The sequence below is a fragment of the Dendropsophus ebraccatus genome, chromosome 12, assembly GCF_027789765.1.
Source record: "Dendropsophus ebraccatus isolate aDenEbr1 chromosome 12, aDenEbr1.pat, whole genome shotgun sequence".
In the NCBI taxonomy this organism is placed as follows: Eukaryota; Metazoa; Chordata; class Amphibia; order Anura; family Hylidae; genus Dendropsophus; species Dendropsophus ebraccatus.
The window spans coordinates 45,566,745-45,593,959 of NC_091465.1; the positions used below are offsets into that span (position 1 = coordinate 45,566,745).

The 27,215-nt window shown below is 42.6% G+C and overlaps 1 protein-coding gene across 4 annotated transcripts in view; it reads left to right on the plus strand.

The window, feature by feature from the left end:
- Positions 1 to 27,215, plus strand: part of LOC138769142 (myocardin-like) — a 72,598-nt gene that overhangs the window by 22,171 nt on the left and 23,212 nt on the right. For 2 of the 4 annotated variants that reach the window (XM_069947389.1, XM_069947392.1), the window contains exon 1: positions 16,654 to 17,224. The exons of the other annotated variants lie outside the window; for them this stretch is intronic. In XM_069947389.1, the coding sequence (XP_069803490.1) occupies positions 17,170 to 17,224 (55 nt within the window). In that variant the 5' untranslated portion in view covers positions 16,654 to 17,169. Of the gene's footprint in view, positions 1 to 16,653; positions 17,225 to 27,215 lie in introns of those variants that run through there. 4 annotated transcript variants of the gene reach the window in all.

The window sequence follows — 27,215 nt, forward strand, 5'->3', positions numbered from 1 at the left end:
TATCGGGGCTGATTTCTCCTACATTTCTATGAATAAATAAAGTAATTATTCCATTTAGTTATGTTGCAGTAGTTTGGCTTTTTTGTATATAGGTTATTTAGTATAGTTGCTTTGAACTCCATGGGACTATTGTTATTACCCAACATTTGTACTATACATTTACTCTATTGGTACTGCGGGTATCCCCTTCGGGTGTTGCTAATTTGGTCATTGACCATCAGCTATGGTGTAGTCCTCATGCTGCCCAATAGATATTAGACAGACAGATATCAGATAAAGAGATAAAAGAATGGATGGATGGCTAATTAGAAAACAAAAACAGCGCCATAGCTTCCTCTATGTTGTTTGTGGTATTATAACTTGGTTCCATCCTCTTTTAGTGGAACTGAGCTGCACTACCACATCCAAGCTTTGGAGGAGAGTGGCGCTGTTTCTGGAAAAAAAAGGCAGCTATGTTTTTGCAATGCTGGATAACCCCTTTAATTTTTACATGGTTATATATGTGAAATATAGAAAGTCTTTTCCACTGTTCTCAGTCCCTGTTCAATATGAGTAATGTAGTAAAATATACACTTTATTACTGAGGTTTCCTATGGCTAACATATTCGGTTGGGGGCCCACTGAGACTCACTCGCCCCCCAGGGTAAGCCCCTAGCTACACCCCTGATTGGAGCTGATCCACAAGGACCAGTTGGGCCACAAATCCCTTTAAAGCAGGCCAAGCGCAGGTGAGTATAAACAAAGTCGTAAGCAGCTCCACTGTCACTAAGGAATGGAGCGGCTTACGACTTTGTTTCCACTCACCTGCACTTGGCCCGCTTTGACGGGATTTGTGGCCCAACTTGTCCTTGTGGATTGGCTCAAATACTGTTCTGTACTCCGGAGACTTACCGGTCACCCTGGAGAGCAGCTGTCAACCATTGATTTATAAGTGCAAGATAGATCTGTGCCTATTACAACTTTGTGTATACTGATTTATACCTTGTTGGATCTCTTTGTGCCCCTCTCCTCTTTTCTTGTGTATAAGTAAATATTTATAGCTGTTAGGCCTTAAGAGGTGGGCATTTGTGCAATCTATTTATTGAGTTTAATACTATATACTGTACTTTGTATGAGAATGGTGAGTCTTGCCACTCTGTGGGTAGATTATATCTATATCATGTTACCATTTTCCAGCCTACATATGATCACAATTTCACCTTTATCTTACTGTGTTGTATATTAAGAGAACAACACTGTGCAGAAAGAGATTATATTGTGAACACTGCTTCTAGTATCTAATATGTTTGTATTAGTTACCACTTTTTGAGTGGCATGGATTTTCCCCAATGACTATTGGTGCCTAATTTGAGCACCTGTTTTAAGTGGTCACAGCTGTTATCCTGTTTACACTTAAAGTGTCCCTGTGGTTATAACTTTCAAAGTCTAAATCAACAGTAGATATAAAGCAAGTTTGCAATTTACATTCATTATATTTTTTTTAGTTATCATGGAAAACACAGCACTTCCTGTTTTCTGGCTCTTTTTTTTCTCAAAAAACAGGAAACTGTCAGAAAACAGGGAGTCCTGTGTATCCCAGGCCATCTGAGCGCTCACAGAAAGAAGGCAGTCATGTGATTGATGGACTCATTGAGCTGTGACTCTCTGTACTGGCCGTAATTCCTGTGTTTAGTCTGTTTTTTTCAACCAGCACAAGTCAGAAAATCTGCCTTCAGGAGACTGGACCTGGATTTCTGTTAAAGCTACTCTGTACCCACAATCCTACCTCCCCAAACCACTTGTACCTTCGATTAGCTGCTTTTAATCCAAGATTTGTCCTGTGGTCCGTTTGGCAGGTGATGCAGTTATTTTCCTAAAAGACAACTTTTAAACTGGCAGCCCGTGCCCTTTGGCCGTGGCTTAGTTTGTGTATGCATTTGGCTAGCACAACCTCTCCGTCCCTCCTCCCCACCCTCTTCACCATTTTTCCTATTCTCTGCGGTGAAAACTACACAGCTGCTTAACAATCCAGCCTATGTGCCGCGCTAACACAGCTGACGAATAGGAGGAAATCTGCCTGGAGCATTACTAATGATGAGGAGGGCGGGGAGGAGAACAGAGAGGTTGTGCCAGCCTCATGCATACTCAATCTAGGCCACGGCCAAAGGGCACAGGGCTGCCAGTTTAAAAGTAGTTTTTTATTACATTAACTGCATCACCTGCTGAACGGACCCCAGGAAAGATCTTGGATTAAAAGCAGCTATCCGAAGGTACAAGCGGTTTGGGGGGGTCAGATTGTGGGTACAGAGTCGCTTTATTAACTTCAGCTTTGTTTTACAGTATAACAACAACAACAACAACAAAATAATAATGAATGTATACTGCAATCTATCACCTAGGGAGAAGGAGCTTCTAAAAGTTATCTTTCAAAGGGTGTTATCTAACGTAAGGTTGGCACTGGGAGGTATTGTAACAATTCATGAGTTTAGGCTCCTTCTTTTCAATCAGCACAAGACTTCGGGACACTGGACCTGAATTATAGATAAGTATAGCTTTGTTTTATAGCATGATAACTAAATAATAATAATAATAATAATAATAATAATAATAATAATAATAATAATAATAAATGTAAATTGCTTTATTTCACATATACTGTTGATTTAGATGAAGAAAATAATCACGAGTGACACTTTAAATCCCAAGCCACAAAGGACAATTCTCTTAAAGGGGTAGTGCGGCAGGGGGGCTTTTTTTCGATCTGGCCGGGGAGGAGGTGGCTGAGGGCAGCGACATCCACTCACCTCCTCGGTTCCAGACCAGGAAGCGGCCGGGCAGCAGGGACCGGAGCGCCGCGATACGGGACCCGTCGCTGTAACCGGGGAGGTAAGTGGACGTTGCTGCCCTCAGCCACCTCCTCCCTGGCCCGATCGAAAAAAAGCCCCCCCGCCGGAGTACCGCTTTAATAGTTTCCCAAATCCCTAAGGCCCATAAGATATTTAAGTACGCCCATTTGACCAGGGATGGACAACCAGAGCCAAACGGGTCAAGCTTAAAGTGTTACTGTCGTTATAACTTTCAAAATCTAAATCAACAGTAGATGTGATAAAGCAGGTTTGCAATATACATTCATTATTTTTTGTTGTTGTTATTATGCTGTAAAACAAAGCAAAAATCCCGGTCCAGTCTCCTGAAGGCAGCTTTTCTGACTTGTGCTGGTTGAAAAAAAGACTAAACACAGGAATTCCGGCCAGTACAGAGAGTCACAGCTCAATATGTCTGTCAATCACATGACTGTCTTTTCTCTGCCAGCGCTCAGATGGCCTGGGATACACAGGACTTCTTGTTTTCTGACTGTTTCCTGTTTTTTGGGAAAAAAAAAGACAAAAAAACCCAAGAAGTGCCGTGTTTTCCACGATAACTAAAAAAAAAAAAAAAATGAATGTAAATTTCAAACTTGCGTTATATCTTGTCTACTGTTGGTTTAGATTTTGAAAGTTATGACAGTGACACTTTAATATCACACATAGTGGCCCTGGACGTCCTAATTAGGGATAGTCCGAAACTGCCGAGGTTCGGGTTTGTATGAACCCGAACGCTCGGCATCAGATTCCCGCTGTCTGGCCGCTCCGTGGAGCGGGTAGATACAGCGGGAGGACCGCCTAGAAAACTGGGATGCAGCCTATGGCTATGGCTGTATCCCAGTTTTCAAGGCGGCCCTGCCACTATATCCACCCTCTCCATGGAGCGGCCAGACAGCAGGAATCATTACCGAGAGTTTGGGTTCTTACGAACCCGAACCGAACTCGGTTCGGACCATCCCTAGTCCTAATCCCAATATTTTCATTATTTATTTAAGAGAGCTATATTAACGATAGGGGGTGACAAACAGAACATTACAAAATCAAAACACGTTACATGAATGTAATAAATGTAATAAAAGCAGCAAAAATTCACAATGAAAGGCAGGTAGCTATAGAAAGCAAAAGAAACCCCAAAAAATTCTTCAAATATATTAATGCAAAAAAAACAAGGTCAGAGCATGTAGGACCCCTAATTAATGGCGACGGGGAATTAATAACTGGGGATCAGGAGAAAGCTGAGTTACTTAATGGGTTCTTCAGTTCTGTATATACAAAAGAGGATAGAGCTGTGGTGGGTGGGGCCAGTACTGAGGTGGGTGGGGCCAGTGCTGCTAACACATGTAATGTACTGAACTGGTTTACTATAGATATGGTCCAAGATAAATTAAACAAACTCAATGTAACCAAAGCTCCAGGGCCAGATGGATTGCACCCCAGAGTTCTTAGGGAACTCAGTTCTGTAATTTCACTACCCTTGTATGAAATATTCCGTGATTCTTTGCTTACTGGTATTGTGCCGAGGGACTGGCGTAAGGCAAATGTAATGCCGATCTTCAAAAAGGGCTCTCGAACTTCCCCAGGTAACTATAGACCCGTAAGCTTAACGTCCATTGTGGGAAAACTATTTGAGGGGCTTATAAGGGACTACATCCAGGAATATGTAGTGGCTAATAGTATTATAAGTGATAACCATCATGGTTTTACTAAGGACAGAAGCTGTCAAACCAACCTAATATGTTTCTATGAAGAGGTAAGTAGAAGCCTGGATGGTGGCGCGGCTGTGGATATTGTGTACCTGGATTTTGCAAAAGCGTTTGACACAGTTCCTCATGGACGTCTGATGGGTAAGTTAAAGTCTATCGGTTTGGAAAATTTAATGTGTAACTGGATTGAAAACTGGCTTAATAATCGTACCCAGAGAGTGGTGGTCAATGATTCCTACTCCGAATGGTCCCCGGTAATAAGTGGTGTACCCCAAGGGTCAGTACTGGGCCCTCTTCTGTTTAACTTGTTTATTAATGATATTGAGAATGGAATTAACAGCAATGTTTCTATCTTTGCAGATGACACCAAGCTTTGTAGTACAGTACAGTCTATGGAGGATGTGCAGATGTTACGGGATGACTTAGACACACTGAGTGTTTGGGCGTCCACTTGGCAAATGAGGTTCAATGTGGATAAATGTAAAGTTATGCACCTGGGTACTAATAACCCGCATGCATCATATGTCCTGGGGGGAGTTACTCTGGGAGAGTCACTGATAGAGAAGGATCTGGGTGTACTTGTAGATAATAGACTACAGAACAGTACACAATGTCAGTCAGCTGCTTCTAAGGCCAGCAGGATATTGTCATGCATTAAAACAGGCATGGACTCACGGGACAGGGATATAATATTACCGCTCTATAAAGCTTTGGTGCGGCCTCATCTGGAGTATGCCGTCCAGTTTTGGAACCCGATTCATAAAAAGGATGTTCTAGAGCTGGAGAGGGTACAAAGACGGGCAACTAAATGAGGGGAATGGAGCATCTTAGTTATGAGGAGAGATTAAAAGAATTACATTTGTTTAGTCTGGAGAAGAGACGTGTAAGAGGAAATATGATTAACTTATTTAAATATATAAATGGCCCCTACAAGAGATATGGGGAAAAGATGTTCCAGGTAAAACCCCCTCAAAGGACAAGGGGGCATTGCCTCCGCCTGGAGAAAAAAAGGTTCAATCTCCGGAGGCGACAAGCCTTCTTTACCATGAGAACTGTGAATCTGTGGAACAGTCTACCACAGGATCTGGTCACAGCAAAAACAGTAGAGGGCTTCAAAACAGGGCTAGACAAGTTCTTAGACCAAAATAATATAGATGCATATGTATAGAACCTATCACCCCTCCCCCTTCCCTGTATCCATCCCCTCCTTGGTTGAACTTGATGGACATGTGTCTTTTTTCAACCGTATTAACTATGTAACTATGTAACTATGAATAAAGTAAACGCCAGACTGGTAAATAGAAATAAAGGAACCTGCCCGCGAGGGTTTAGAATCTACAAGGTAAGAGAAGGGAGACAGAAGATAAAGGGCAGCCTTTCAAAGTGTGATGCAGAATTATTGTAGACCGTAGCCTAGTTTAAAGAGATGCATTTTTAGGTTGCTTTTGAAGGTCTTAATGGTACATGGAAACTGGATGTGTGGGGATGGCTTGAGAGTATGGGGGAGGCTTGGGCAAAATCTTGGAGATGGTTGTGTGAGGTACAAACAAGAGGGAGGACTTCTTCTAGGATAAGTTCTGCTTTGTCCATTTTGTAGTTTAAAAAATAGGAGGAGAAGAAGGAAGATATAACTGATAGACACTCTATGATCCTAGATAGCAGAGGGTTGACATCAGGGACAGAGAGGTAGATTTGAGTGTCATTTGGTACAGAGGTGGTACTTGAAGGCCTGGGATAATATAATGTGTCCCAAGCCAAACGTATAGAGAAAAAAAAGAGGCCCTAGGACAGAGCAGTGGGGGTGGAGAGGTGGGGAGGTGGTGTGGGAGTGGGAGATGCTAAAAGTGTGGTCGCAGAGGTAAGAGGAGATCCAGAGGAGGGTCACACTAACTTGACAAGACCATAGGTAGGGTTGCCTTAGAAGGGGTGGATAAGGACACAGACAACGAGCTATACTGTGGTCCAAGCAAGTTACCCTGCCTACTTGCCTCAACAGTCCTAGGTGACTGCAGACAACCTATGGAGACGGTCCCTACTTGCAATAAGGTGATTACATGAAACAAGAAAAATACAAACTTACATACAAGGGGCAGTCAACAGGCTGGGTTCAAACGAATTGGGCAGCATGTTACAAAAACAGGATCCAAAAAAATAATCAGGTAAAGGAGCTGAAGTCAGGGAAAGCCAGGTAACAACAGAGGAAGAGATATGGAGACGCGGATATCAGGGCACTTAATAGGACATCAGGGACCCGTAGAGATATAGCAGGGACCAGGGTCCATACTATATCTCTACGGGCCATAATGTTATTACTTCACTGGTTTTCTCACCTCTGGCCCAGGCCACAGTATACCCCTGGGGATATATTCTATACCAGGGGGTGTAAAACCGCCTAAGCCAGAATATATCAGGTCATGTTACCTTTTCACTGGTTTTCACACTTAGGGGGAGAATTATCAAACTGGTGTAGAATGGTCTTAGTTGCCCCTAGCAACAAAGAATCTGTGAGGAATGAAAGGTGGAATCTGATTGGTTGCTAGGGTTAACTAAGACAATTCTACTTTACACCATTTGATAAATCTCTCCCTGAATGTCTAAAAGTGCGCAGTGTTGAAAAGTGCGCAGATCTTTTTTTCTTTTATCATACTCGGATACATAGCTGCTTCCTTGTTGGGAAATACAGTACAGTGCTTACATGGAACTGACAATAGATGGCGCTGTCCCATCACTGCATCATCTGCACAATTTACGAGCTTTTTAGGAACTACGCAAATCTTTACGGTTCATCATTAAATCATCATTAAATGCAAGTGCCTTGATCAATTTTGCACAATTTATTGCACAATGTATGCCTAAGGCTGAGTTCACACAGTTTTTCGCATTCCATTTTTTTCATCCATTTCTTGCAAACAAAGAAAAACATAGCGAAAAACAGATCAAAACGCATCTTCTTTTAGTGTACACAAAAAACGCTGTCATCCACGTTTTTTGTGTACTCTAAAAAAGGATGCATTTTGATACGTTTTTTATTTTGGAAGTTAATGAAAAAACTGATCAAAACGGTGGCACACACACGCTTCCTGTGTGTGCCAGGAAGGCAAAAAACAAAGTGTGAACCCAGCCTAAAACAGCTCGGCTACAAAGCTACACTAGGGTGGGATTTTGCGCAAAAACATAAAATGTGCACATGCTAAACCTAATGAAAATACTAGGTAATAGAAAACCACACCCCCTCCCAGTGCAAACATTGAAAAAAGGTGCAGGCATTTGAAACTGATGTAAAATAGCCCAAAGCCGTTAAAGGACAACTCCGGCCAAAACTATTTTTTTTATATGTTATTACTTACGGAAAGTTAGACAAATTTCTAATGTACATTAATTATGGGAAATGCACATATAGGGCTATTTCCCTTAATTTAGTAGATCAGGGAGACTTCAGATTCTCTAAAAAGAGATGACGTCACGAACCGCGGGTGTAATTACAATGGATCGCCAGCAGGGGAGCACTATATATAGAAGTCAATGAGTACCATTGACTTCTATATATAGTGCGCCCCTGCTGGACACTCCATTGAAATTACAATGGATGTGCATGTACATGTAATACAATATACAGTGTTTTTGATTGAATACATTTATGGAATACTTTGGGGAGCAAGTGTCCTTGCTCCCCAAAGTATTTCATAAATGTAATCAATCAGTACATAACAGTAAGCACGCCGCCGTCGCCGCCGCCGCCGCCACCGAACCGCTGCTCTGGACTACGCTCAACTACTACTCTCATCAGAGAGAGTAGTAGCTGGGTTCTATTGCCGCTGCTGCTGATGGGCGCAGGGGAGTCGCTCATCACTCTGCAGTTATCATCCCCCTCCGCTCCCCCCTCCCCATCCGGCCAAACTTTACTCTATGTGATCGCTGAATCCCCGCCGGCGCCGCTCTCCGATCACACATACCGGCTCCCGATGCTTCCTGGTGTCCCCGGCCGGCGCAGGCGGGGATTCAGCGATCACATAGAGTAAAGTTTGGCCGGAGGAGGAGGAGGGGGGGGGGAGCGGAGGGGGATGATAGCTGCAGAGTGATGAGCGACTCCCCTGCGCCCATCAGCAGCAGCGGCGGCGGCAGCGGCGATAGAACCCAGCTACTACTCTCTCTAATGAGAGTTGTAGTTGAGCGTAGTCCAGAGCAGCGGTTTGGCGGGCGTTCGGTGGCAGCGGCAGCGGCGGCGGCGTGCTTACTGTTTTGTACTGATTGATTTCATTTATGGAATACTTTGGGGAGCAAGGACACTTGCTCCCCAAAGTATTCCATAAATGTATTCAATCAAAAACACTGTATCCTGTATTACATGTACATACACATCCATTGTAATTTCAATGGAGTGTCCAGCAGGGGCGCACTATATATAGAAGTCAATGGTACTCATTGACTTCTATATATAGTGTGCCCCTGCAGGCGATCCATTGTAATTACACCCCCGGTTCGTGACGTCATCTCTTTTTAGAGAATCTGAAGTCTCCCTGATTTACTAAATTAAGGGAAATAGCCCTATATGTGCATTTCCCATAATTAATGTACATTAGAAATTCGTCTAACTTTCCAGAAGTAATAACATATTAAAAAATAGTTTTGGCCGGACTTCTCCTTTAATAAGTCCTGCACAGATATTAATGAATTGCACAAAATCTCCTTATTAGCAAAAAAAAAAAAATTCATAAATTGTGCTTAACTTAGGGTGCGTTCACATGTACAGGATCCGCAGCAGATTTGATGGCCCAGAATTGATTTGCTTTGAAACTGCAGCTTCAAATCTGCGCCATCAAATCTGCTGCAGATCCTGTACGTGTGAACGCACCCTAATGGTGCATTTACACAGAGATTTATCTGACAGATCTTCAAAGCCAAAGCCAGGAACAGACTATAAACAGAGAACAAGTCATAAAGGAAAGACCAATATTTCTTCGCTTTTCAAATCCAATCCTGGCTTTAGCTTCAAAAATCTGTCAGATAAATCTGTCTGCGTAAACGCACCCTCAGGCTGCGTTCACACTACGTATATTTCAGTCAGTATATGTATATTTCAGTCAGCTGTTATATTGAAATAATGGCAATTATTTACTGTTATATGGCGGCCATCCACTCAATTTCAACATTGTGTGAACAGATCCTTTCTGTGTTTTTAATCCACTCCTGGTTTTGGTTGCAATACTGACTGAAATATACTGACTGAAATATACGTAGTGTGAACGCAGCCTCAGGGTGCGTTTACACAGACAGATTTATCTGACAGATTTTTTAAGCCAAAGCCAGGAATGGATCTGAAAAGAGGAGAAATCTCAGTCTTTCCTTTATGACCTGTTCTCTGTTTATAGTCTGTTCCTGATTTTGGCTTCAGAAATCTGTCTGTGTAAACGCACCATTATGCTATGTTCACACGGAGCGATAATTCGCCCGATCGTACGATTAACGATTTCTAAGTAACGATTTTTTTTTTAGATGGAACGATATATCGTACAGAAAATTTGTTTTGCGATTGCTTAAGCCTATCTTGCACATAGGTAAAATCGGTGAACGACTGTTTACACGGAACGATCTGCGAATTTTTTGTGAACGATCAACGACGATTTATTAACATGTTCTAAGATCAAAATGAACGATTTTTAGCTAATCGCTTGATCGTTCGTTGCGTTTACACAGAACAATTATCTCCCAATGCGATCGTTATCGCGAAAATTTGTCCGATAATCATTCCGTGTAAACGTAGCATAAGGGTCCGTTTACACAGAAAGATTATCTGCCAAAGATTTGAAGCCAAAACCCGGAACAGACTATAAACCGAGATCAGATCATAAAGGAAAGCCTGAAATTTTTCCTCTTTTCAAATCCATTACTGGTTTTGGCTTCAAATCTTTGGCAGATAATCTGTCAGATAATCTTTCTGTGTAAATGGACCCTAAGTGTGTTGTTTACACGTACAGGATCTGCAGCAGATTTGATGGTGTAGATTTAGGGTACAAACACACACACCGTATACGCAGCGTATTTACTGCTGCGATACGCAGCAAATACGCAGCAGATTAGATCTAAATAACTGAACACAGCATCAAATCTGCACCATCAAATCTGCTGCAGATCTGCTGCGTATCTGCTGCATATACGGTGTGTGTGTTTGTACCCTTAAAGCTGCAGATTCAAAGCAAATCAATTCTGGGCCATCAAATCTGCTGCAGATCTGCTGCAGTTTCAAATCTGCGCCATCAAATCTGCTGCAGATCCTGTTAATGTGAAAGCACCATTAGGGTGCGTTCACACCTACCGGATCCGCAGCTGATTTTCATGCTGCGAGTTTGCAGCGAAATCAGCTGCGGATCCTGTACTGTGAAGCTCAATGGGTCCCATACATGCTGCCTGCATGGGACCCGGCCCCTTTAACCCCTGCGCCACCGCCGCCCGCAGCTTACAGCCCCGGCCCCCTTAAACCACCGCACCGCCCAGCCCCTCCGCATGCCCCGGCCTCGAGCACACATCACACAGCCACGGGTCGAGCAGGTGATGTATGCTCGGGGCCGGGTCTGCGATCGGGCATGCGGGGGGGCCGGGGCTGTGATCGGGCGTGCGGGCGGTGCAGGGGTTAAAGGGGCCGGGTCCCATGCAGGCAGCGGATCTGCTGCGTGTATGGGACCCATTGAGCTTCACAGTACAGGATCCGCAGCTGATTTTGCTGCAAACTCGCAGCATGAAAATCAGCTGCGGATCCAGTAGGTGTGAACGCACCCTAAAGTATCTCCTTTTAGGTGTCCAAGCTATCTGTATCACCAATCTTTAACTTCAGTCGTGAACATTGTTTGGGGATTAGGCCTTATCACTATCACACAGTTAACATAAAGTGTTACACCAGCAAATGATGCTGTGTTTTTCCAACTGAACCCCATACATCAGGACGTAACTACAGCTGGTCTCTGGACTTGTATCGGCCACTGTTTGAGAGAATTGTTCTTTTTTGCTCATGTCTTCAACAAATTGCCCACCTGCTTGTATGCTTCCTCTCGAAACAAAAGTCACTCTCTGTGCAACAACAGCTGGAAATCCTGTATACCACAAGCCGTGCTAGGACTTAACAGCCAGCATAACACTCTGGCTGTAGTTACACTAGTTTAGCCCCTTTCTTTGGCTGGACATGGAGGTGGCACAGGAACAACAGGTGTGCTGTTAGCCACTCAAAGGACAGACGTTCATTAACGTTTATTTGCTAACCAGCCTGCACATGTTACTGACTGTCATGGTCCTTGACAAGGGGCTGGGGATTACTTTAACACAATGTTGCAGGCTTGTATTTTTTTTATTTTTATAGATAGCATATAGATCTAAAGTAACACTAAGGCTATGTTAAGTTTTTCAGTGTTTTGAGCCCACTCCTGGGTTTGACTAAAAATACTACATGTGAACCTATCCTTTGGCTATGTTCACACACTGTCATAATAATGTCTGTTTTTATTGGACAGATGTCATTTCATGGCAAACAATGGCCATCATTTTACATTGGGCGTTATTATATGAAAAATGGCTGTCATTAAAAAAAGAAAAAAGGTCCATTATTTGCCATGAAATTGCTGTCGTCCGAGAAAAATGGCCTTTATCTTTGACTAGTGGGAATGTTTGGTTTCAGACAAGTGTAATATTTAGCATCTGTATTATTACTGCAAGGCATGGCAACAATGCAGCTCTGTATTATACTTGTTTGAATCCAGGGTAGATTCACATGTACTTGATTCGCAAAATCCGTTGCGAATCCATGTACTGTAAAGTTGATAGGTCACATACCTGCAGCGGAATTTTCATTCCGCTGCCAGTATGTAACTCTTCCCCTTTAACCCCCCGCAGCCCGCGCCCAGAGCATACATAGCCTGCTCAGCACCGTGGCTGCATGTGAGGCTCCAGGCTCCCCTTGGTCCCCATCAGCCAATCAATGTACGGTAGCAAGCAGGTAATATATGCTCCGGGCTGGGGGCTGCGGACAGCGGGGGATTAAAGGGGCCGGATTATATATTCATAGCAGAATGGTAATTCCACTGCATATACTGTATGTAACCCCATAGGACTTCACACTACCAGGATTCACAGCGGATTTTGCTGCAAACTCACAGCGTGAAATCGGCTGCAAATCCGGTACGTGTGAAGCTACCCTAAAGCCAGGTTAACGTCTATATTATAAGGCTATGTTCACACATAGTATTTTGATCAGTCTTTTTGCAACTAAAACCAGGAGTGGAAGTGACTCTGCAAAAGTATAATGGAAAGATTTGTACAGCTTCCGTGTTTCAACCCCCTCCTGGTTTTGGTTAAAAAAAAGACTGACCAAAAGACTGATGGAAATACTATGAGTGGACATAGCATTGAAGTGAATGTCTGTTTGTCATCTATAGGCATCCAAACACGTGAACTGTTTGACCTCATAGACAGAGGTATATGACTCCATAGCTTACTACTTTAGCTACTAAGAATTTAGGAGCTTAAGGCTATGTTCTCAAAAAGACAAAAAGACTGTTTAGTCAGTCAGTGGCTAGGGCAGCACGGTGCTCCAGTCCCTGGTTGTCTGAGTAGCCAGTCCATCAGCCAGGTCAGGCCTTTCCCCCGAGTCGTGACATCATCACAACTTGGGGGAAAAATGCCTTCTGGGGGGATCCTGAGGCCGGTCCTGACGCCCACTGCGGGCACTGGGAGAGGTAAGTTCCTACTTATAATCAATTTCCCCCCTGCTGGCTGCCACATTTTAGAAATTGCTGAACTTCTCCTTTAACCTCTTAAGGACGGAGACAATTTTCGTTTTTGCTTTTGCATTTTTTCACCTAGAAACCCACATGAGCCCTTACTTTTTGCGTCACTACTTTGCAATTGCAGACTTAATTTTTGCATGAAATATGCTGCGCGGTGAAATTGAAAAAAAAAAAACGCATTCTTTTTCTTCATTTTTACGACGTTCGTCCTATGGAAAAACCAACATGTTATATATGTTCCTCAAGTCAGTACAATTAAAACGATATGCAACTTGCATAACTTTTATATTATTTGATGGCTTTAAAAAAAAATAAAACCTTTTGCAGGAAAAAAACGTTCCTTAAAATTGCTCTATTACCATGCTTATAACGCTTTTATCCTTTGGTCTATGGGGCTGATTGAGGTGTCATTTTTTGCCCCATGATGTGTCCTTTCTATCGGTACCTTGATTGCATATATGCGACTTTTTGATCGCTTTTCATTACAAATTTTCTTGATTTAATGCAAACGTAAATGCACAATTGTCGCACTTGGGCGGGTCTTTGCGCTTTCGCCGTTTACTGTGCAAGATCAGGAATGTGATAAAATTAATAGTTTGTGCGTTTACGCACACGGTGATACCAAACATATTTGTTTATTAATATTTATAAAATGGGAAAAATGGGGGTGATTCTGACTTGTATTAGGAGAGGGTTTTTTTTTTTTTTTTTTTAAGTAATAAAGGTTTTTATTTTTTTACTCAAACATTAATTAGAAGTACAACTACACTGATCTCGCATATCAGTGTAGCTATATAACACAGCACCGATCCATGAGATCGGTGCTCTATTGCTTTGGTCTGCTGCAGCCCAATGCAATAGAATACCAAGCCGGGATCAGCGTCATTCCGACGCTGAGGCCCGGACCGGTAAGACCAAGGGATCCCCCCACTAGACACCAGGAATGGGCTGCAAATAAGACTGTTAGATGCAGCTGTCAAGTTTGACAGCTGCATCTAATGGTCTTAATTAGCGGGAGCGGCTCGCTCCCGCTAATAGCCGTGGTCCCGTGCTGCAGATGGCAGACGGGATCGCGGCAGTTCAGAGCGGGGCGTGGCGCGGCCCCCCTCTAAACACCTCTTGCGGACGTATGCCGTACGAGTACGGCATATGTCCTTAACAGGTTAAAATATTGCATTATTGTATTTTGCTTTTTCCTATATGAACGCAGGGGGAGATTTATCCAACATGGTGTAAAGTGAAACTGGCTCAGTTGCAACCAATCAGATTCGACCTTTCATTTTCCAAAGAGTCTGTGAGGAATGAAGTGAGGAATGAAAGGTGGAATCTGAAAGGTGGTTGCTAGGGGCAACTGAGCCAGTTTCACTTTACACCATGTTTGATAAATCTCCCCCTATGTTCTCTGTTTGTGGCAAATACCCCATCTTCTCCTGTACGGAGTCTTAAGGCTATGTTCACACATCGTTGCCATAAGACCAAAACACCATTGTTAGTGATGTCCGTGCATCCCTTATTTTAAAAAGGAAGTTCATAAATTACCTCTCCACGCTCCCTGATGCTCTCATATCTACTTCCCCCTGTCCACAGCCTCCGGTGGAACTTCAGAGACGGTCTCTGAAGTGACAAGCCGCTCAGCCAATCACCGGTGGTAACAAGAAGTTAGGAAGACACTGGGAAGTGTGGGCAGATAATGTATGAACTTTAGCATTTTATTTACAGATAAGATGGCCATCATTTTTACATAGTGTGAACCTAGCCAATAGGTCTGTGAAAATATGTATTTGTGGGTCAATTCCCTGGCAATCCCTGAAGGTTCCAGGGGTTTTGGCAGGCTTCTGACATCAAAGGGTGCCTTTACATAGAAAGATTTACCTGGCAGATTTTTAAGCCAGAAAGAAAGCCAGAAATCTCAGTCTTTTTATAGTCTGTTTATAGTCTGTTTCTGCCTTTGGCTTCAAAAATCTGTCAGATAAATCTCACAGTGTAAAGGCACCCTAAGGGTGGGTTCACATTGAGGTATTCTGGTGGATAAACTCCGCGGAATTCCTCCGGCTGTACGCGCTCACGGACGTGCGCCTTTCCGCCGGCTCTATAGACACCATTCTATGGGCCAGCTGATTCCGCATTCCGCCGAAAGAATTGACATGTCATGTAAGACTGGGTCACCTGTCATAACACCAAGATTCATACTGTACGTAACACAAATTTGTTGCTAATTTGGTGTGATTTATAGGCCTTATGTCATACTAGAGAAAGTACCTGCCACTGCCTGGGTATAAAGTAGCATTCATTTTACCAGTGCTGTTTGAGAAATAAAAGTTGAGCTGTGATTGGCTGTTATGGGCAAATAAGACAGTTTTATTTTCAGGCTGTGGGGGAGATTTATCAAACATGGTGAAAAGTAGAATTGTCTTAGTTGCCCCTAGCTACTAATCAGATTCCACCTTTTTTTTTTTCAAATGATCTGTGAGGAATAAAAAGTGGAATCTGATTGGTTGCTAGGGGCAACTGAGCCAGTTTCACTTTACACCATGTTTGATAAATCTCCCCCATAGTCTTTAAGTAATGCAATTTCCACGTAGATACAATGAACAAGGTAGCACTCACCATCCGATGATATTTCATAGCTTTTATTTCATCATAAAAAGCAGGACAAACAAGGTGCGGACATAATCAAGGCAGACGCCAAACAGGCAAAGGTAACGCTTCTACGGACCTACAGAGGCCATTTAATACTTTACCAGTCCATGCTCCAGCGTGCTTCTGTGGCTCCCTGCTCCCTGATCTCAATCAGTGCAGTGCCAGCCACTGATTAAGATGTCAGAGAGCCAGGAGCCACAGAAGCACGTCGGAGCACGGATGGGTAAAGAATTAAACGGCCAGCGGTGGGTTAAAGTGTGCCTGTCATTATAACTTTCAAAATCAACAGTAGATGTGATATAAAGCAAGTTTGCAATATACATTCATTATTATTTTTTTTTTAGTTATCATGAAAAATAGACTATGCCTCAGTGTCACAATTTTGTTTAAAAAAAAAAAAAAGCTTTTGTGTATTAACCAGTAGATAGGAGTGATTTTTTTCATTAGTATCACAATAAATTCAGTTTGTCAGAGCAGGAATCTGTCCCAGTACATGTAACTTTAATTGCTAGGGGCTAGAAGGGGGTGTGTGTATGAGCATTGTATGAAAGAAGAGCCCTGCTGATGCAGCATTGCATGCCTGCTGCAGAGTTGTGGGGTGTCAAGTGTCAAAGCAGATGGCATTTTATCACACATGGAGGGGACAGTCAGAGAAAGGGGGCGGGCAAGAGGCCTTGCAGTACAGAGAGAACTTCTGTGTCTCATAGAGAGTGAGAAGGGAGATCCTTTAACGAATGACCACATCTAGCAAAGCTCCCCAAGCATATAGAATTTGGGGATCTCTCTGGACTCACTCCCTTCTCTTTTCATCATCTTTTCCTCCTTGCACCTTTGCTTCAGACAAGTAAACAAATCCCAAAAGGAGCCTTTGCAAAAAAAAAAAAAAAAAAAAGTCACCATCAAGAATAGCCAAACAATTGAAGCAACTCCTGACCACAGAGCAGCACTCAAGAGAAAAAGATCTTATGAAGGATTTGTGACGCCTGATCCAAAGAACTTTCAAGAACAATATTTATTCATCTTTTTTTTTTTTTTTTTAGAATATTATAATTAACATATTTATTTTTCATCTTTTAACATATTTATTTATTATTATTTTTCAACCTTGGAATTTTTTTTCCCCGTAAAGTTTGTTTTTTAAAGGGAGCAATTACGTCTGTCTCTATACCTTTCATTCAGTCCATTGGGACAACTGGGATTTCACCACCAAAAATGACCTTGCTGGCATCAGAGCGCTCTCTGCTTATCAGAAGCAAGTTCCGCTCAGGTAAGGTATTATTGTAAATGACAAGAAGCTTACCACCTGTACCATTGTACCAATAGAACTGCTGTCTCCTAGTAGTGTCATTCTGTAATCTCCATTTAAATCATATAATATGCAGTTGTATTATTTACATTTGTTATGACTTTTGATTATTACTTGATGCATATTGTTGCTTTGTATTACAATGCTGGCAATATGTACTTATTATCATTTCACAGTTTACTTGCAAGAATGCCTTGTAGAAAAAAAAATGGTTGATAAACGCTTTCACCTAAAGTATTAACCAGGTAGTAGTATGAAACTAGGAACTATTTGTAGTTTTTCCAGGATTTTTTTTAGCTAATAAAACACTGCAAAAAGGTATGAAAAAGGCCAAATGCATGTATAAATGTACAGTAAATAAGCCTCATTGTAAATACAGAACAATAATATAAGTGCATGTTATATGCTTAGTCCACTTCTATTCTCAAAGAGCTGTAATAGTTTCACAGAAGCAACAGTTGTTGTCTGAGCTGACATTGTACACTACAAATGATGCTTTGACAGCTGTTTGCTTATAGGAATTGTTCCTTTCCCCCTTAGCTGCAGTTGTCTTATAGACACATAGTGATGAGGTAGATGTCATGTCTCCCTTTCCAATCAATGTAGGCTAAATGTAACATCATCCTTAGGCCGTGCACTAGCAATCCTTACAGGATCCGCTCACTTAATTCCTTTTAGTTACTGTACGCTGAGTCCAGACATCATTGTTCGGTTTAGAGGCCCAGAAAATCTACATGGATGTTTAAAAAAAAAAAAAAAAAAGTTACCCGGATTCTACAAACTGAATCTGAAACCTGGAAAAGCGATTGGATGCTCTCTAGTGACTGTCAGAAAACTGATATGTCTTCCACTATGGATGGGCTCACACTAGTCTGATTACATCTGTGTTATGGCCTACATTTCTTTACATGTATTTATCATTTAAACCATAACTGAATGACTTTATTTCTGCACATATGCCTATTTGAACGTGATTACAATATCTTTAATAGGGTATGTTTACACAGACAGATTTATCTGACAGATTTTTGAAGCCAAAGGCAGGAATGCATTTGAAAAGAGAAGAAATCTCAGCCTTTCCTTTATGACCTGTTCCCTGATTATAGTTTGTTCCTGGCTTTGGCTTCAAAGTTCTGTCAGAGAAATCTTACTGTGTAAACGCACCATTAGTCTATGCAATTTGTCATAGTCATGGCCTTTTTGTTTTCGAGGGGCATAGAAAAAATCATTACTACAACTTTTAGTAAGGATAACTGTATTGCAGTAAGTACAAACTTCACAACCGCTCTCATTGTCTACTAGGCCCAGCCCAATGCTCTCAGCGTTGTCACAATTCAGACCCCCCTATTAAGAGTATACATCAGGCCTGTAGGGCAACTAAATCTCACTGTAGCTTTAGGCTATGTTCACACTACGTATATTTCAGGCAGTATTTGGTCCTCATAGCAACCAAAACCAGGAGTGGATTGAAAACACAGAAAGGCTATGATCACACAATGTTGAAACTGAGAAACAGCCGTTGTTTTAAAATAACAGCAAATATTTGCCATTATATGGCAGCCATCCACTCAATTTCAACATTGTGTGAACAGAGCCTTTCTGTGTTTTCAATCCACTCCTGGTTTTGGTTGCTATGAGGACCTGACATGAGGACCAAATACTGCCTGAAATATACGTAGTGTGAACATAGCCTAATAATGGCCCAAAAGGACAGAAAGCTGTGCTCTAATTGGTTGCAATAAGAAACAAGATGAGACTTAAAGGAGTGCTCCAGCGTGGGGGCACTTTTTTGGGGGGACCGGGGAGGAGGTGGCTGAAATAAAAGACGTCCACTTACCTCCCTGGTTCCAGCGGCGGGTCCTGCATCACGGCGCTCCGGTGCCCGATTCCCGGCCGCTTCCGGGTGTCTGACGCCGCCCGAGACGCTACGTCTGAGGGCCGCTCAGCCATTCAGTGAAGGAGGCGGGATCCGAGCGGACTTCAAACGGATCCCGCCTCCTTCACTGAGCTGCTGAGCAGCCCTGAGACGTAGCGTCTCGGGCGGCGCCAGACACCCGGAAGCGGCCGGGAACTGGGCACCGGAGCGCCGTGATGCGGGACCCGCCGCTGGAACCGGGGAGGTAAGTGGACGTCTTTTATTTCAGCCACCTCCTCCCCGGTCCCAAAAAAAAGTGCCCCCACGCTGGAGCACCCCTTTAATAACAGATTGCTTAGACTTTGAAAAATAAGGTTTGTAGTTCCAGCAAGAGAGAAAACACACAGTTTGATAAGGCAAAAAAAAAAAAGGTATGTCCTATTTGTTTTATGATCCAGGTTCTGGGCCAATGCATCAACCATGACATCTACAGTCGTGTGAATTGGCCCATAGTATTGGACAAGTTCTATAACAGGGGTAAGGAACCTTGTCTCTCCAGTTGTTGCAAAATGACAACTCCCATCAGGCCTAAAGCTTTGGCTGTCCAGTCAAGTTGGGAGTTGTAGTTTTGCAGCAGCTGGAGAGCCAAGGTTCCCTACCCCTGTTCTATTCTATTCTATTGTGGATCCACAACTGCAGACTGCAAATTACAGTTGTGTTTAAAGGGACTATAAATTTTATTATATTAGTCTCTGTTCATTTTTCCTTTAACTGATTCTTTCTTTGAAACACAGCGACATCAGCACAGCACAGTTACTTATTGGAGTTCTGTGTATATTAACTCCTAGTCAGTGCTGCAGGGGCTGGAACAGTACTTCCATTAAACCTTCCCCCCCAAAAAACCCAAACTACTGGACACCATATCTGCATCCTATGCTTTATGTTTTAAAGAGGTTTTCCAGGCAATATTAACTGATGGTGTATCCTAATGCTGCATTTACATGTAACGATTATCGTTCGAATGTTCGTGTAAACACAGCAAACGAGCGAGAAATCTCTTATTTTGATCTTTTAACATGTTCTTAAATAGTTGTTTGACGTTCGCTAAAAATTCGCAGATCGCTTTGTGTAAACAGTCTTTCAAAGATTCACCCTATGTGAAAGATGGGCTTAAGCAATCTTAAAACCGATCGCAATAACGATTTCTCTTAAGAATTTTCTAACGATTTTTCTAGCGATTTATTCGTCTAAACAGTGCCCATTATAAAAACCAAATCGTTGCTTCAAAATCATTAAACGATCTATTGGGCAAATTATCGTTTCGAGTAAACGCAGCAAAAGGATAAGCCATTGATTATTGATCAGTGAAGGAAAGCTGAGCTGTAATAATACAGGACCACCACTAAAACAGCTCCCTCCCTCAAGCCCTGTTTATTGTATGGTAATACTGAACAGCTGATCGGTGAGGGGCCAGGTGTTGGTACCCCACTGGTCAGCAGTTGATGGATAGGCCATCAATCAATTTTGCTCTAAACCCCCCCCCCCCTTTTTTTTTTTAATGTACACAAAAGTAAGGTCAGCAACATTTTTCATTTTTGTGTATGTGTTTTGATCCGTTTTTTTTAAATGGAAGTCAATGAAAAAATTGATCAAAACAGATGCACACAAATGCATCCGTTTTTCACATGTTTTTTTTTTTTGCAACAACGGATGAAAAAAAATGATTGCAAAAACGTAGTGTGGACCCAGCCTAACTGTGAGACGTGCATTCATGTTACCTGCTGCTCTGCAGTAAATCCCAGTATCCGCCTGTACACTTCACTGACCTTAGATGAAACCAGAGAGACCTGGAGCTTTTTGCATTTCTTGTAAATTCCTGTAGGAATTTTAGCTGTGCCTCTGCAGTAAGTCTGGCAAGCTGCCCTTCTGCAGGATGAGATTTCATCACCATGCTAAGTCTCTTCTAGCTGGAGGTGATGGTTCTCATTGTGGTTTACTAGGTAGTATAGAAGTCTTGGAAATGTGTTTAGAAATGTGTTTTCATGTGCTCTGCAGAAATCTCCTGTCCATGCACACAATTTATCATTAGGCTTTGATTCATCTTGGGCAATTTTTGCACACTTTTTTTGGCTAATACAGCTTGGCTAAAAAATTACTAGATTACTGCTATACACTTTTGCGCAATAACTAAAAAAAAAATCACAATATAGTAACTAACATGAAACCACACCTCCTCTGAGTAAAAAAAAAAAATTGCAACGCAAATTGCTTGAAATGAATGTAAAAATTAAAGTATAAATGTCTCAAAGTTTTACACTGTGTGCAAAAACACCAAATTGGCCAAAATGATAGCACAAAGACAATGTTAAAGGGAACCTGTCACCGGGCACGGGGGCACAGAGCTCGCCTGACCCCCCCGATGCAGCCGCCGGATACTTACCCTTTGCGACGAGTCCCGTTCCTGGAGCTGGTCTCGGGGCAAAGATATCAGCGCCCGAAGCCATGCGCGCACGCCTCTGAGATGAGTCTGACGCCCAGAGAGAGTGACTTCAGCCGTCATTCTCTATGGCCATCGGACCAATCTCGGCGGCGCGAGCGCACGGCTTTGGGCGCTGTCACCAGGGGGTCAGGCGGGCTCTGTGCCCGCGTTCCCAGTGACAGGTTCCCTTTAAGTTTGCCCTAAGGCTGCATGGAAAACATGGGTATAGCCAATAGACTGTTTACTAGGACTCCCTAAGGCCATGTTAATACACTGTATTTTTACAGAGTGTGCGATTACATTGTAGTGTATAGAACACGGGCTGTAATGTATACATGCTGTATACACTATGGCCGGTGTTCTATGCGGCTGCACAAAATAACTGACAGGTCTATTTTGTGCTGCCACTATTCAGTAAACAGTGGCTATACAGAACAGTCTGTTCCCACAATGTAAAGTACGGCTGCCGGACGTACTTTGCATTGTGCTCTATAGCTAATTGGACTGCGAGCAGGCATCGGCCGTTGTTTGACCCAGACAGTTCAAACAACCTCCGATGTTCACACTGCGTGTGAACTTGTCCTAAAGATGTATCCAACTTCTTCAGCCACCGGCAATCAAACTCTGCGCTCGAGGTTTGATCTCTCATTAGCACTGATGCCTTACAGCATTGTGGCACTAGGTTCCCATTCAACTAAGGGCAGCACCTACAAGTCTTCCCATGTAGGTTTTCTGTGGGTACATCCCAAAAGCATACTGGTAGGTTTGCTAACAATTGTAAATCCCACTGCGGACAGGCACATATGTGACTAACAGGAAATAAGAAGTACAAATAGCTAGACCTTACAGTACTTACAGAATTAAAAATCAATTGTTTAAATAAAAGCATCACCTGCAACTGTGCTACAAATGCTATGGGGTCCTATACAGAAAAAAACAAACAATTTTCATCACCCAACAACTGCTGCTGGGTAATCTTTCTGGATACTTAAAACCCATGTGATATTAAGATGATATTCTCCTAAAATCGAAATATCTCATTTGATCAATGAGATTAGGATGTCCAAATGTATTTGAATTCCCAGACTTTGTCAGCATTGCTGTCTGTCTGTTTGGAAATTTGATCCAGATCCAGACATTGAACTGCTGTTTGTGGGTGTCAAATCAAAAGTCTTAAAATCACCAGCTGGTACTAAAAACATTTGGATAGCCTTTAAAGCAAATTGTCCATGTAATCCAAATGGCATAAAATATAAAGCATAGAAGGTTATCGGTATGCAATGACTTACGCAGTTTTATCATGGAATCTGAATGATTGCGGTGAGAGGAAATTGTAGCACTCTAAGTTAGTGGACAAAGGTCTTTTTGGGTCACCAGTGTCTGTAATATTATTAACATAGCAGACTGTAAGCTACAGAGAATCTGACCTTAGCTGACCTTATAACTACATATTTATAGATTAATATTATTTTGAAGAGAAAAATAAAAAATTAAAACACAGGCAGCAGTGTAGGGCTATGTCCCCATTGGCGAAAATTGACAAATTATGTAAAGTGCTGCGGAATTAGTTGGCACTAGGGATGGTCCGAACCCACCGAGGTTCGGGTTCGGCTGAACCCGAACGCTCGGCATCGGATTACCGCTGTCTGCCCGTTCCGTGCAGCGGGCGGATACAGCGGCAGGACCGCCTGGAAAACTGGGATACAGTCTATGGCTATGGCTGTATCCCAGTTTTCCAGGCGTTCCTCCCGCTGGATCCGCCCGCTGCACGGAGCGGGCAGACAGCGGTAATCATTGCAGATGGTTCGGGTTCGTACGAACTCCATACGAACTCGGTTCAGACCATCCCTAGTTAGCACTATACAAATATAAGCATTAAAGCAAATGTACTATCAGATACATCGTTTTAAGTTTTTTCATATGCATAGACCGGCGCGGGGATGCCGGTTCCACGGTCCTTTCTTTGTACCACGGCCTGGTGCGCATGCTAGGTCTAGTCCTGGCCTAAAGCATTGGAGGCTGGTCTGCCGGCCCTCATTGTGACGAAACCCCTCCCTTTTTTGACAGGGCTCCATTGATTGTAATGGAGCCACGTCACAGAGGGGAAGGGGTTTCCTTATACTGGGGGCTGGTGGGCCCACCTCCAGTGCTTCATGCCAGGCCAGTGCTCAGGAACAGACTGGCGCCGTGCCCGGAAACCGTGCTGCGGTGCAAAAAAAGTCTGTGGCACCAGCATCCCTGCGCCGGTCTATTCTTTAAGCAATGTACCTGATGGTATTTTCACTTTAAAAGCATTACTGCGTGATAATATTTGCAGAGGGCAGCCGTCTCAGTAAATAGATGGCCTCTAGTAATGATTATGATCACTATTAGCGGCTGTCTATGTTACAAGATGGCCGCCCTTCGCCGTGGAAACATAGTCTAGTAGTAACAGTATTTTATTTGCATGAATTGAATCTTTTACAGATGGATCAGTTGTTATTTCTCAACAGTATGGCCTCCTTGCTCACCCAGTCTCACCCTGTGTACCTTTAATTATGGGGTTTCCTGAATGATCTACTGTGACTGACCTATTTCAGTGCCAGATCTGAAGGACAGCATATGTTGGCATGTTGTAGTCATTAAACCTTAAACATGGTGTAGGTATATATATATATATATATATATATATACCTACTTATTGTCACTCTGGGACTGAATCTAAATAAAGGCTTCGTCTCTGGGAAAGAACCGAGGTTGGATTGAATTTTTACCTGGCAGTGGTAAAGAAGATTCCACGTACACATTAGATCACAACACATGGTTTGTCGAATAGAGAGCTACTGCTTGAGTTGGACTTATCTCTAATAATTAGATTATAAAAAATACTGCATTTTGATCTGAACTGCAGCCTCAAAACCTCCTTAAAGGTGCTGTCGCACATCCTTTTTGTGTGGCGTTTTTCAGGCCTCCAAAAACGCCAGAAAAAGTGCCCATGCGTTTTTTCTTGCGTTTTTGAGTTTTTTGTGGTTTAGATGTGTTTTTGTGCTGAACTTTTTTTTCCCTCTGCCATCACATGACCTAGTTGCTGGACCACAAAAGGTGACAAAAATGCCAGAGGGAAAAAAACACCCCTGCCCCCCCCCAAAAAAAACACCATACACACAGTAATGGCATTTTTGAGACAACCAGAACAATCCCATTAAAGTCTCTGGAAGAAAAAAAAGGCCACAGTTTGGCCAAAAAAAAAAAAAAAAAAGTCACGCGTGCTGCGTTTTGGAAAAAATGCCAAAGACACTTAAAAAGTGCAAGAGAGGAGAGAAAAATGCCACACCAAAAAAACGCCAAGTATGTAAGGCAGATCATAATCTTCCACTACACTCTGTATACACTATGGCCATGGTTCTCCACGGCCACACAAAATAATTGACAGGTCTATTTTGTGCAACCGCTATTCATTGAATAGCAGCCGCACAGGACAGCCGGTTCTCACAAGGTAAGGTACAGCTCCGGGATGTACTTTACATTGTTCTCTATGGCTAATTGGAGTGCGTGAACACCCGAATGTCCCCGCATTTCAATTAAAATAAAATGATGTTCACCCGGCTTATACTGTAGTATCGGCTGGGTGAACATCTGAAACACCAGCTATGTCACACAATGGCCGATGTTTATACAGAATGTGGCCATAGCCACAAAATAAAAAAATTTAAAAAAATAAAGGAAAAATTTAGAAAAACTGTCAAAAAGCACTATAAACCACTGGCTGTTTTTTTGTGGTTTTACAGCTCCCACAAAAATGGCATACAAAATCTGTGCCTGGCGGAAACCTCAGGGAATGCTTGCATGTAATGATTTACCAAAAATTCTGTGTCAGAAAATCTGAAGCATATATAGTACGTGTGAACATACCCTAAAGGTTAAAAAAGTGAGACATTTTTGTGACCATTCATGCGGGCAGATTGGAACACTTTTAATGTAACGCTAAATAGGCTTGAGTGAGTGGTGAGTGACACAGGGATTCTCTCTTTGGTGTTCTTTTGAAGGCTAATGTCATGCATCAAGCCTTCAGGCACAGATGTTGCTTAGAGTGTTCCTTTAATTGGTCTGTTAGTTTGCTTATAGAGTATGCCAAGAGTTTAGATGTAGAATGTAGATTGGACAGATAAAAAAAACTTTCATGGATTAAAATATTTTAAAATTTCACATTGTGCATAGAGTTGAGCAAACATCGAGCACGCTATGGTTTGCCCAAAACCGAACATTTGATTACTAGTGGCTGCTGAAGTTGCATGCAGCCCTAGGAAGTACTGGATAACATGGATACAGCTATAGGCTACAGCCACTGCTAATCATATGCCACATACTCGGGTTTAGACGAACCCAAACATACTCAAAGTTCCCTCGACTCCACTTGTGCAAAGTACTATTCACTAAATAATGCTCCATTGCTGCAGAACTCTGTAAGAGTCACGTCTTGGGTAGTTATGTAAATGATTACAGATGTAGTCTGACACTGGGTCTTACCACAAGTGGGCGTAAAAGGGCTTCCCTCGCGGCCCTATAAAAAGGCTATTGGGTAATGAACCTCTTGGTGAGAGATGATTTACTGCAAGACATGCCTCTGTGACACACTTGAAGACATTTTGCCCAGCTGGCAGACCTTGAGAGGTGGCACATCATTTTACTGAGAGAAGCAGAAGGTTATTTCAATGAATTGGCAGCCTGGACAGCTATGAACTGTTCGGGATGGGTGGTTGGAGTAGAAAGCATTGTGCGTTAATCCTCCCTTATCTGCCTTATACTGCCCAAGCTACTGGTATGATGAACTAGGGATCCATCAAGTCGGTTACCCCATGTAATGATATAAGGCAAAATAGTAGCTCAGTGAAATGTGCAGGACGTCCTGCGGCCTCATGCTGTCTCTCATGGCAAGGCTTTCAACTGATATTTATCAGCAGGATAATACTCGCCCACATATAGCAAGGGTTTCCCCGCTATTTCTCTGCCATATTGCAACACTTCCTTGGCCTGCATGTCCATCAGACTGATCATCACTCTATGGGACACCAGCTTCAGCAACCTCAGAGGTATGTACGGTCTATGGGCCCAGCTGCAGCATATGTGCTGCAGGATGTCATGCAGAATCTGCATGCCTCCATGCCCAACTATCCAACAGTTTTCCTAATATAATGTATCCTTTCACACAAATTATAACCACTTACATATGTCATTATTACATTCATACATATAAAGTTGATTTTTGTCAATGAGACTAAATAGGTAAAAGGGGTATTTTTCTGTATCTGTTGTCAGGATTCAGTTAACTAAACAAAAATCCAATAAATACTGTACCTTATTCACTGCTCTGCCTATGCCGTCAGGGGCTTGGCTCCCACTGCAAAGCTCTTTCTTGTATCAGCAGTGTCAGCACCTGCCTACTCAGCCAGTTACCGAGATGGGACACTGCCATGGCCACTAATTTGGCTGAGCAGGAAATTTCTTGTATTGTCACCAAAACAAGTAAGAAGAGGAGTGAGAGAAACAAGTATACTTGTAGTATTTTATTTTAAATATGTAACTATACCCTGAGAATATTAACTGAGACAGTAACTGTACCCTGAGCACAGTTAGATAGA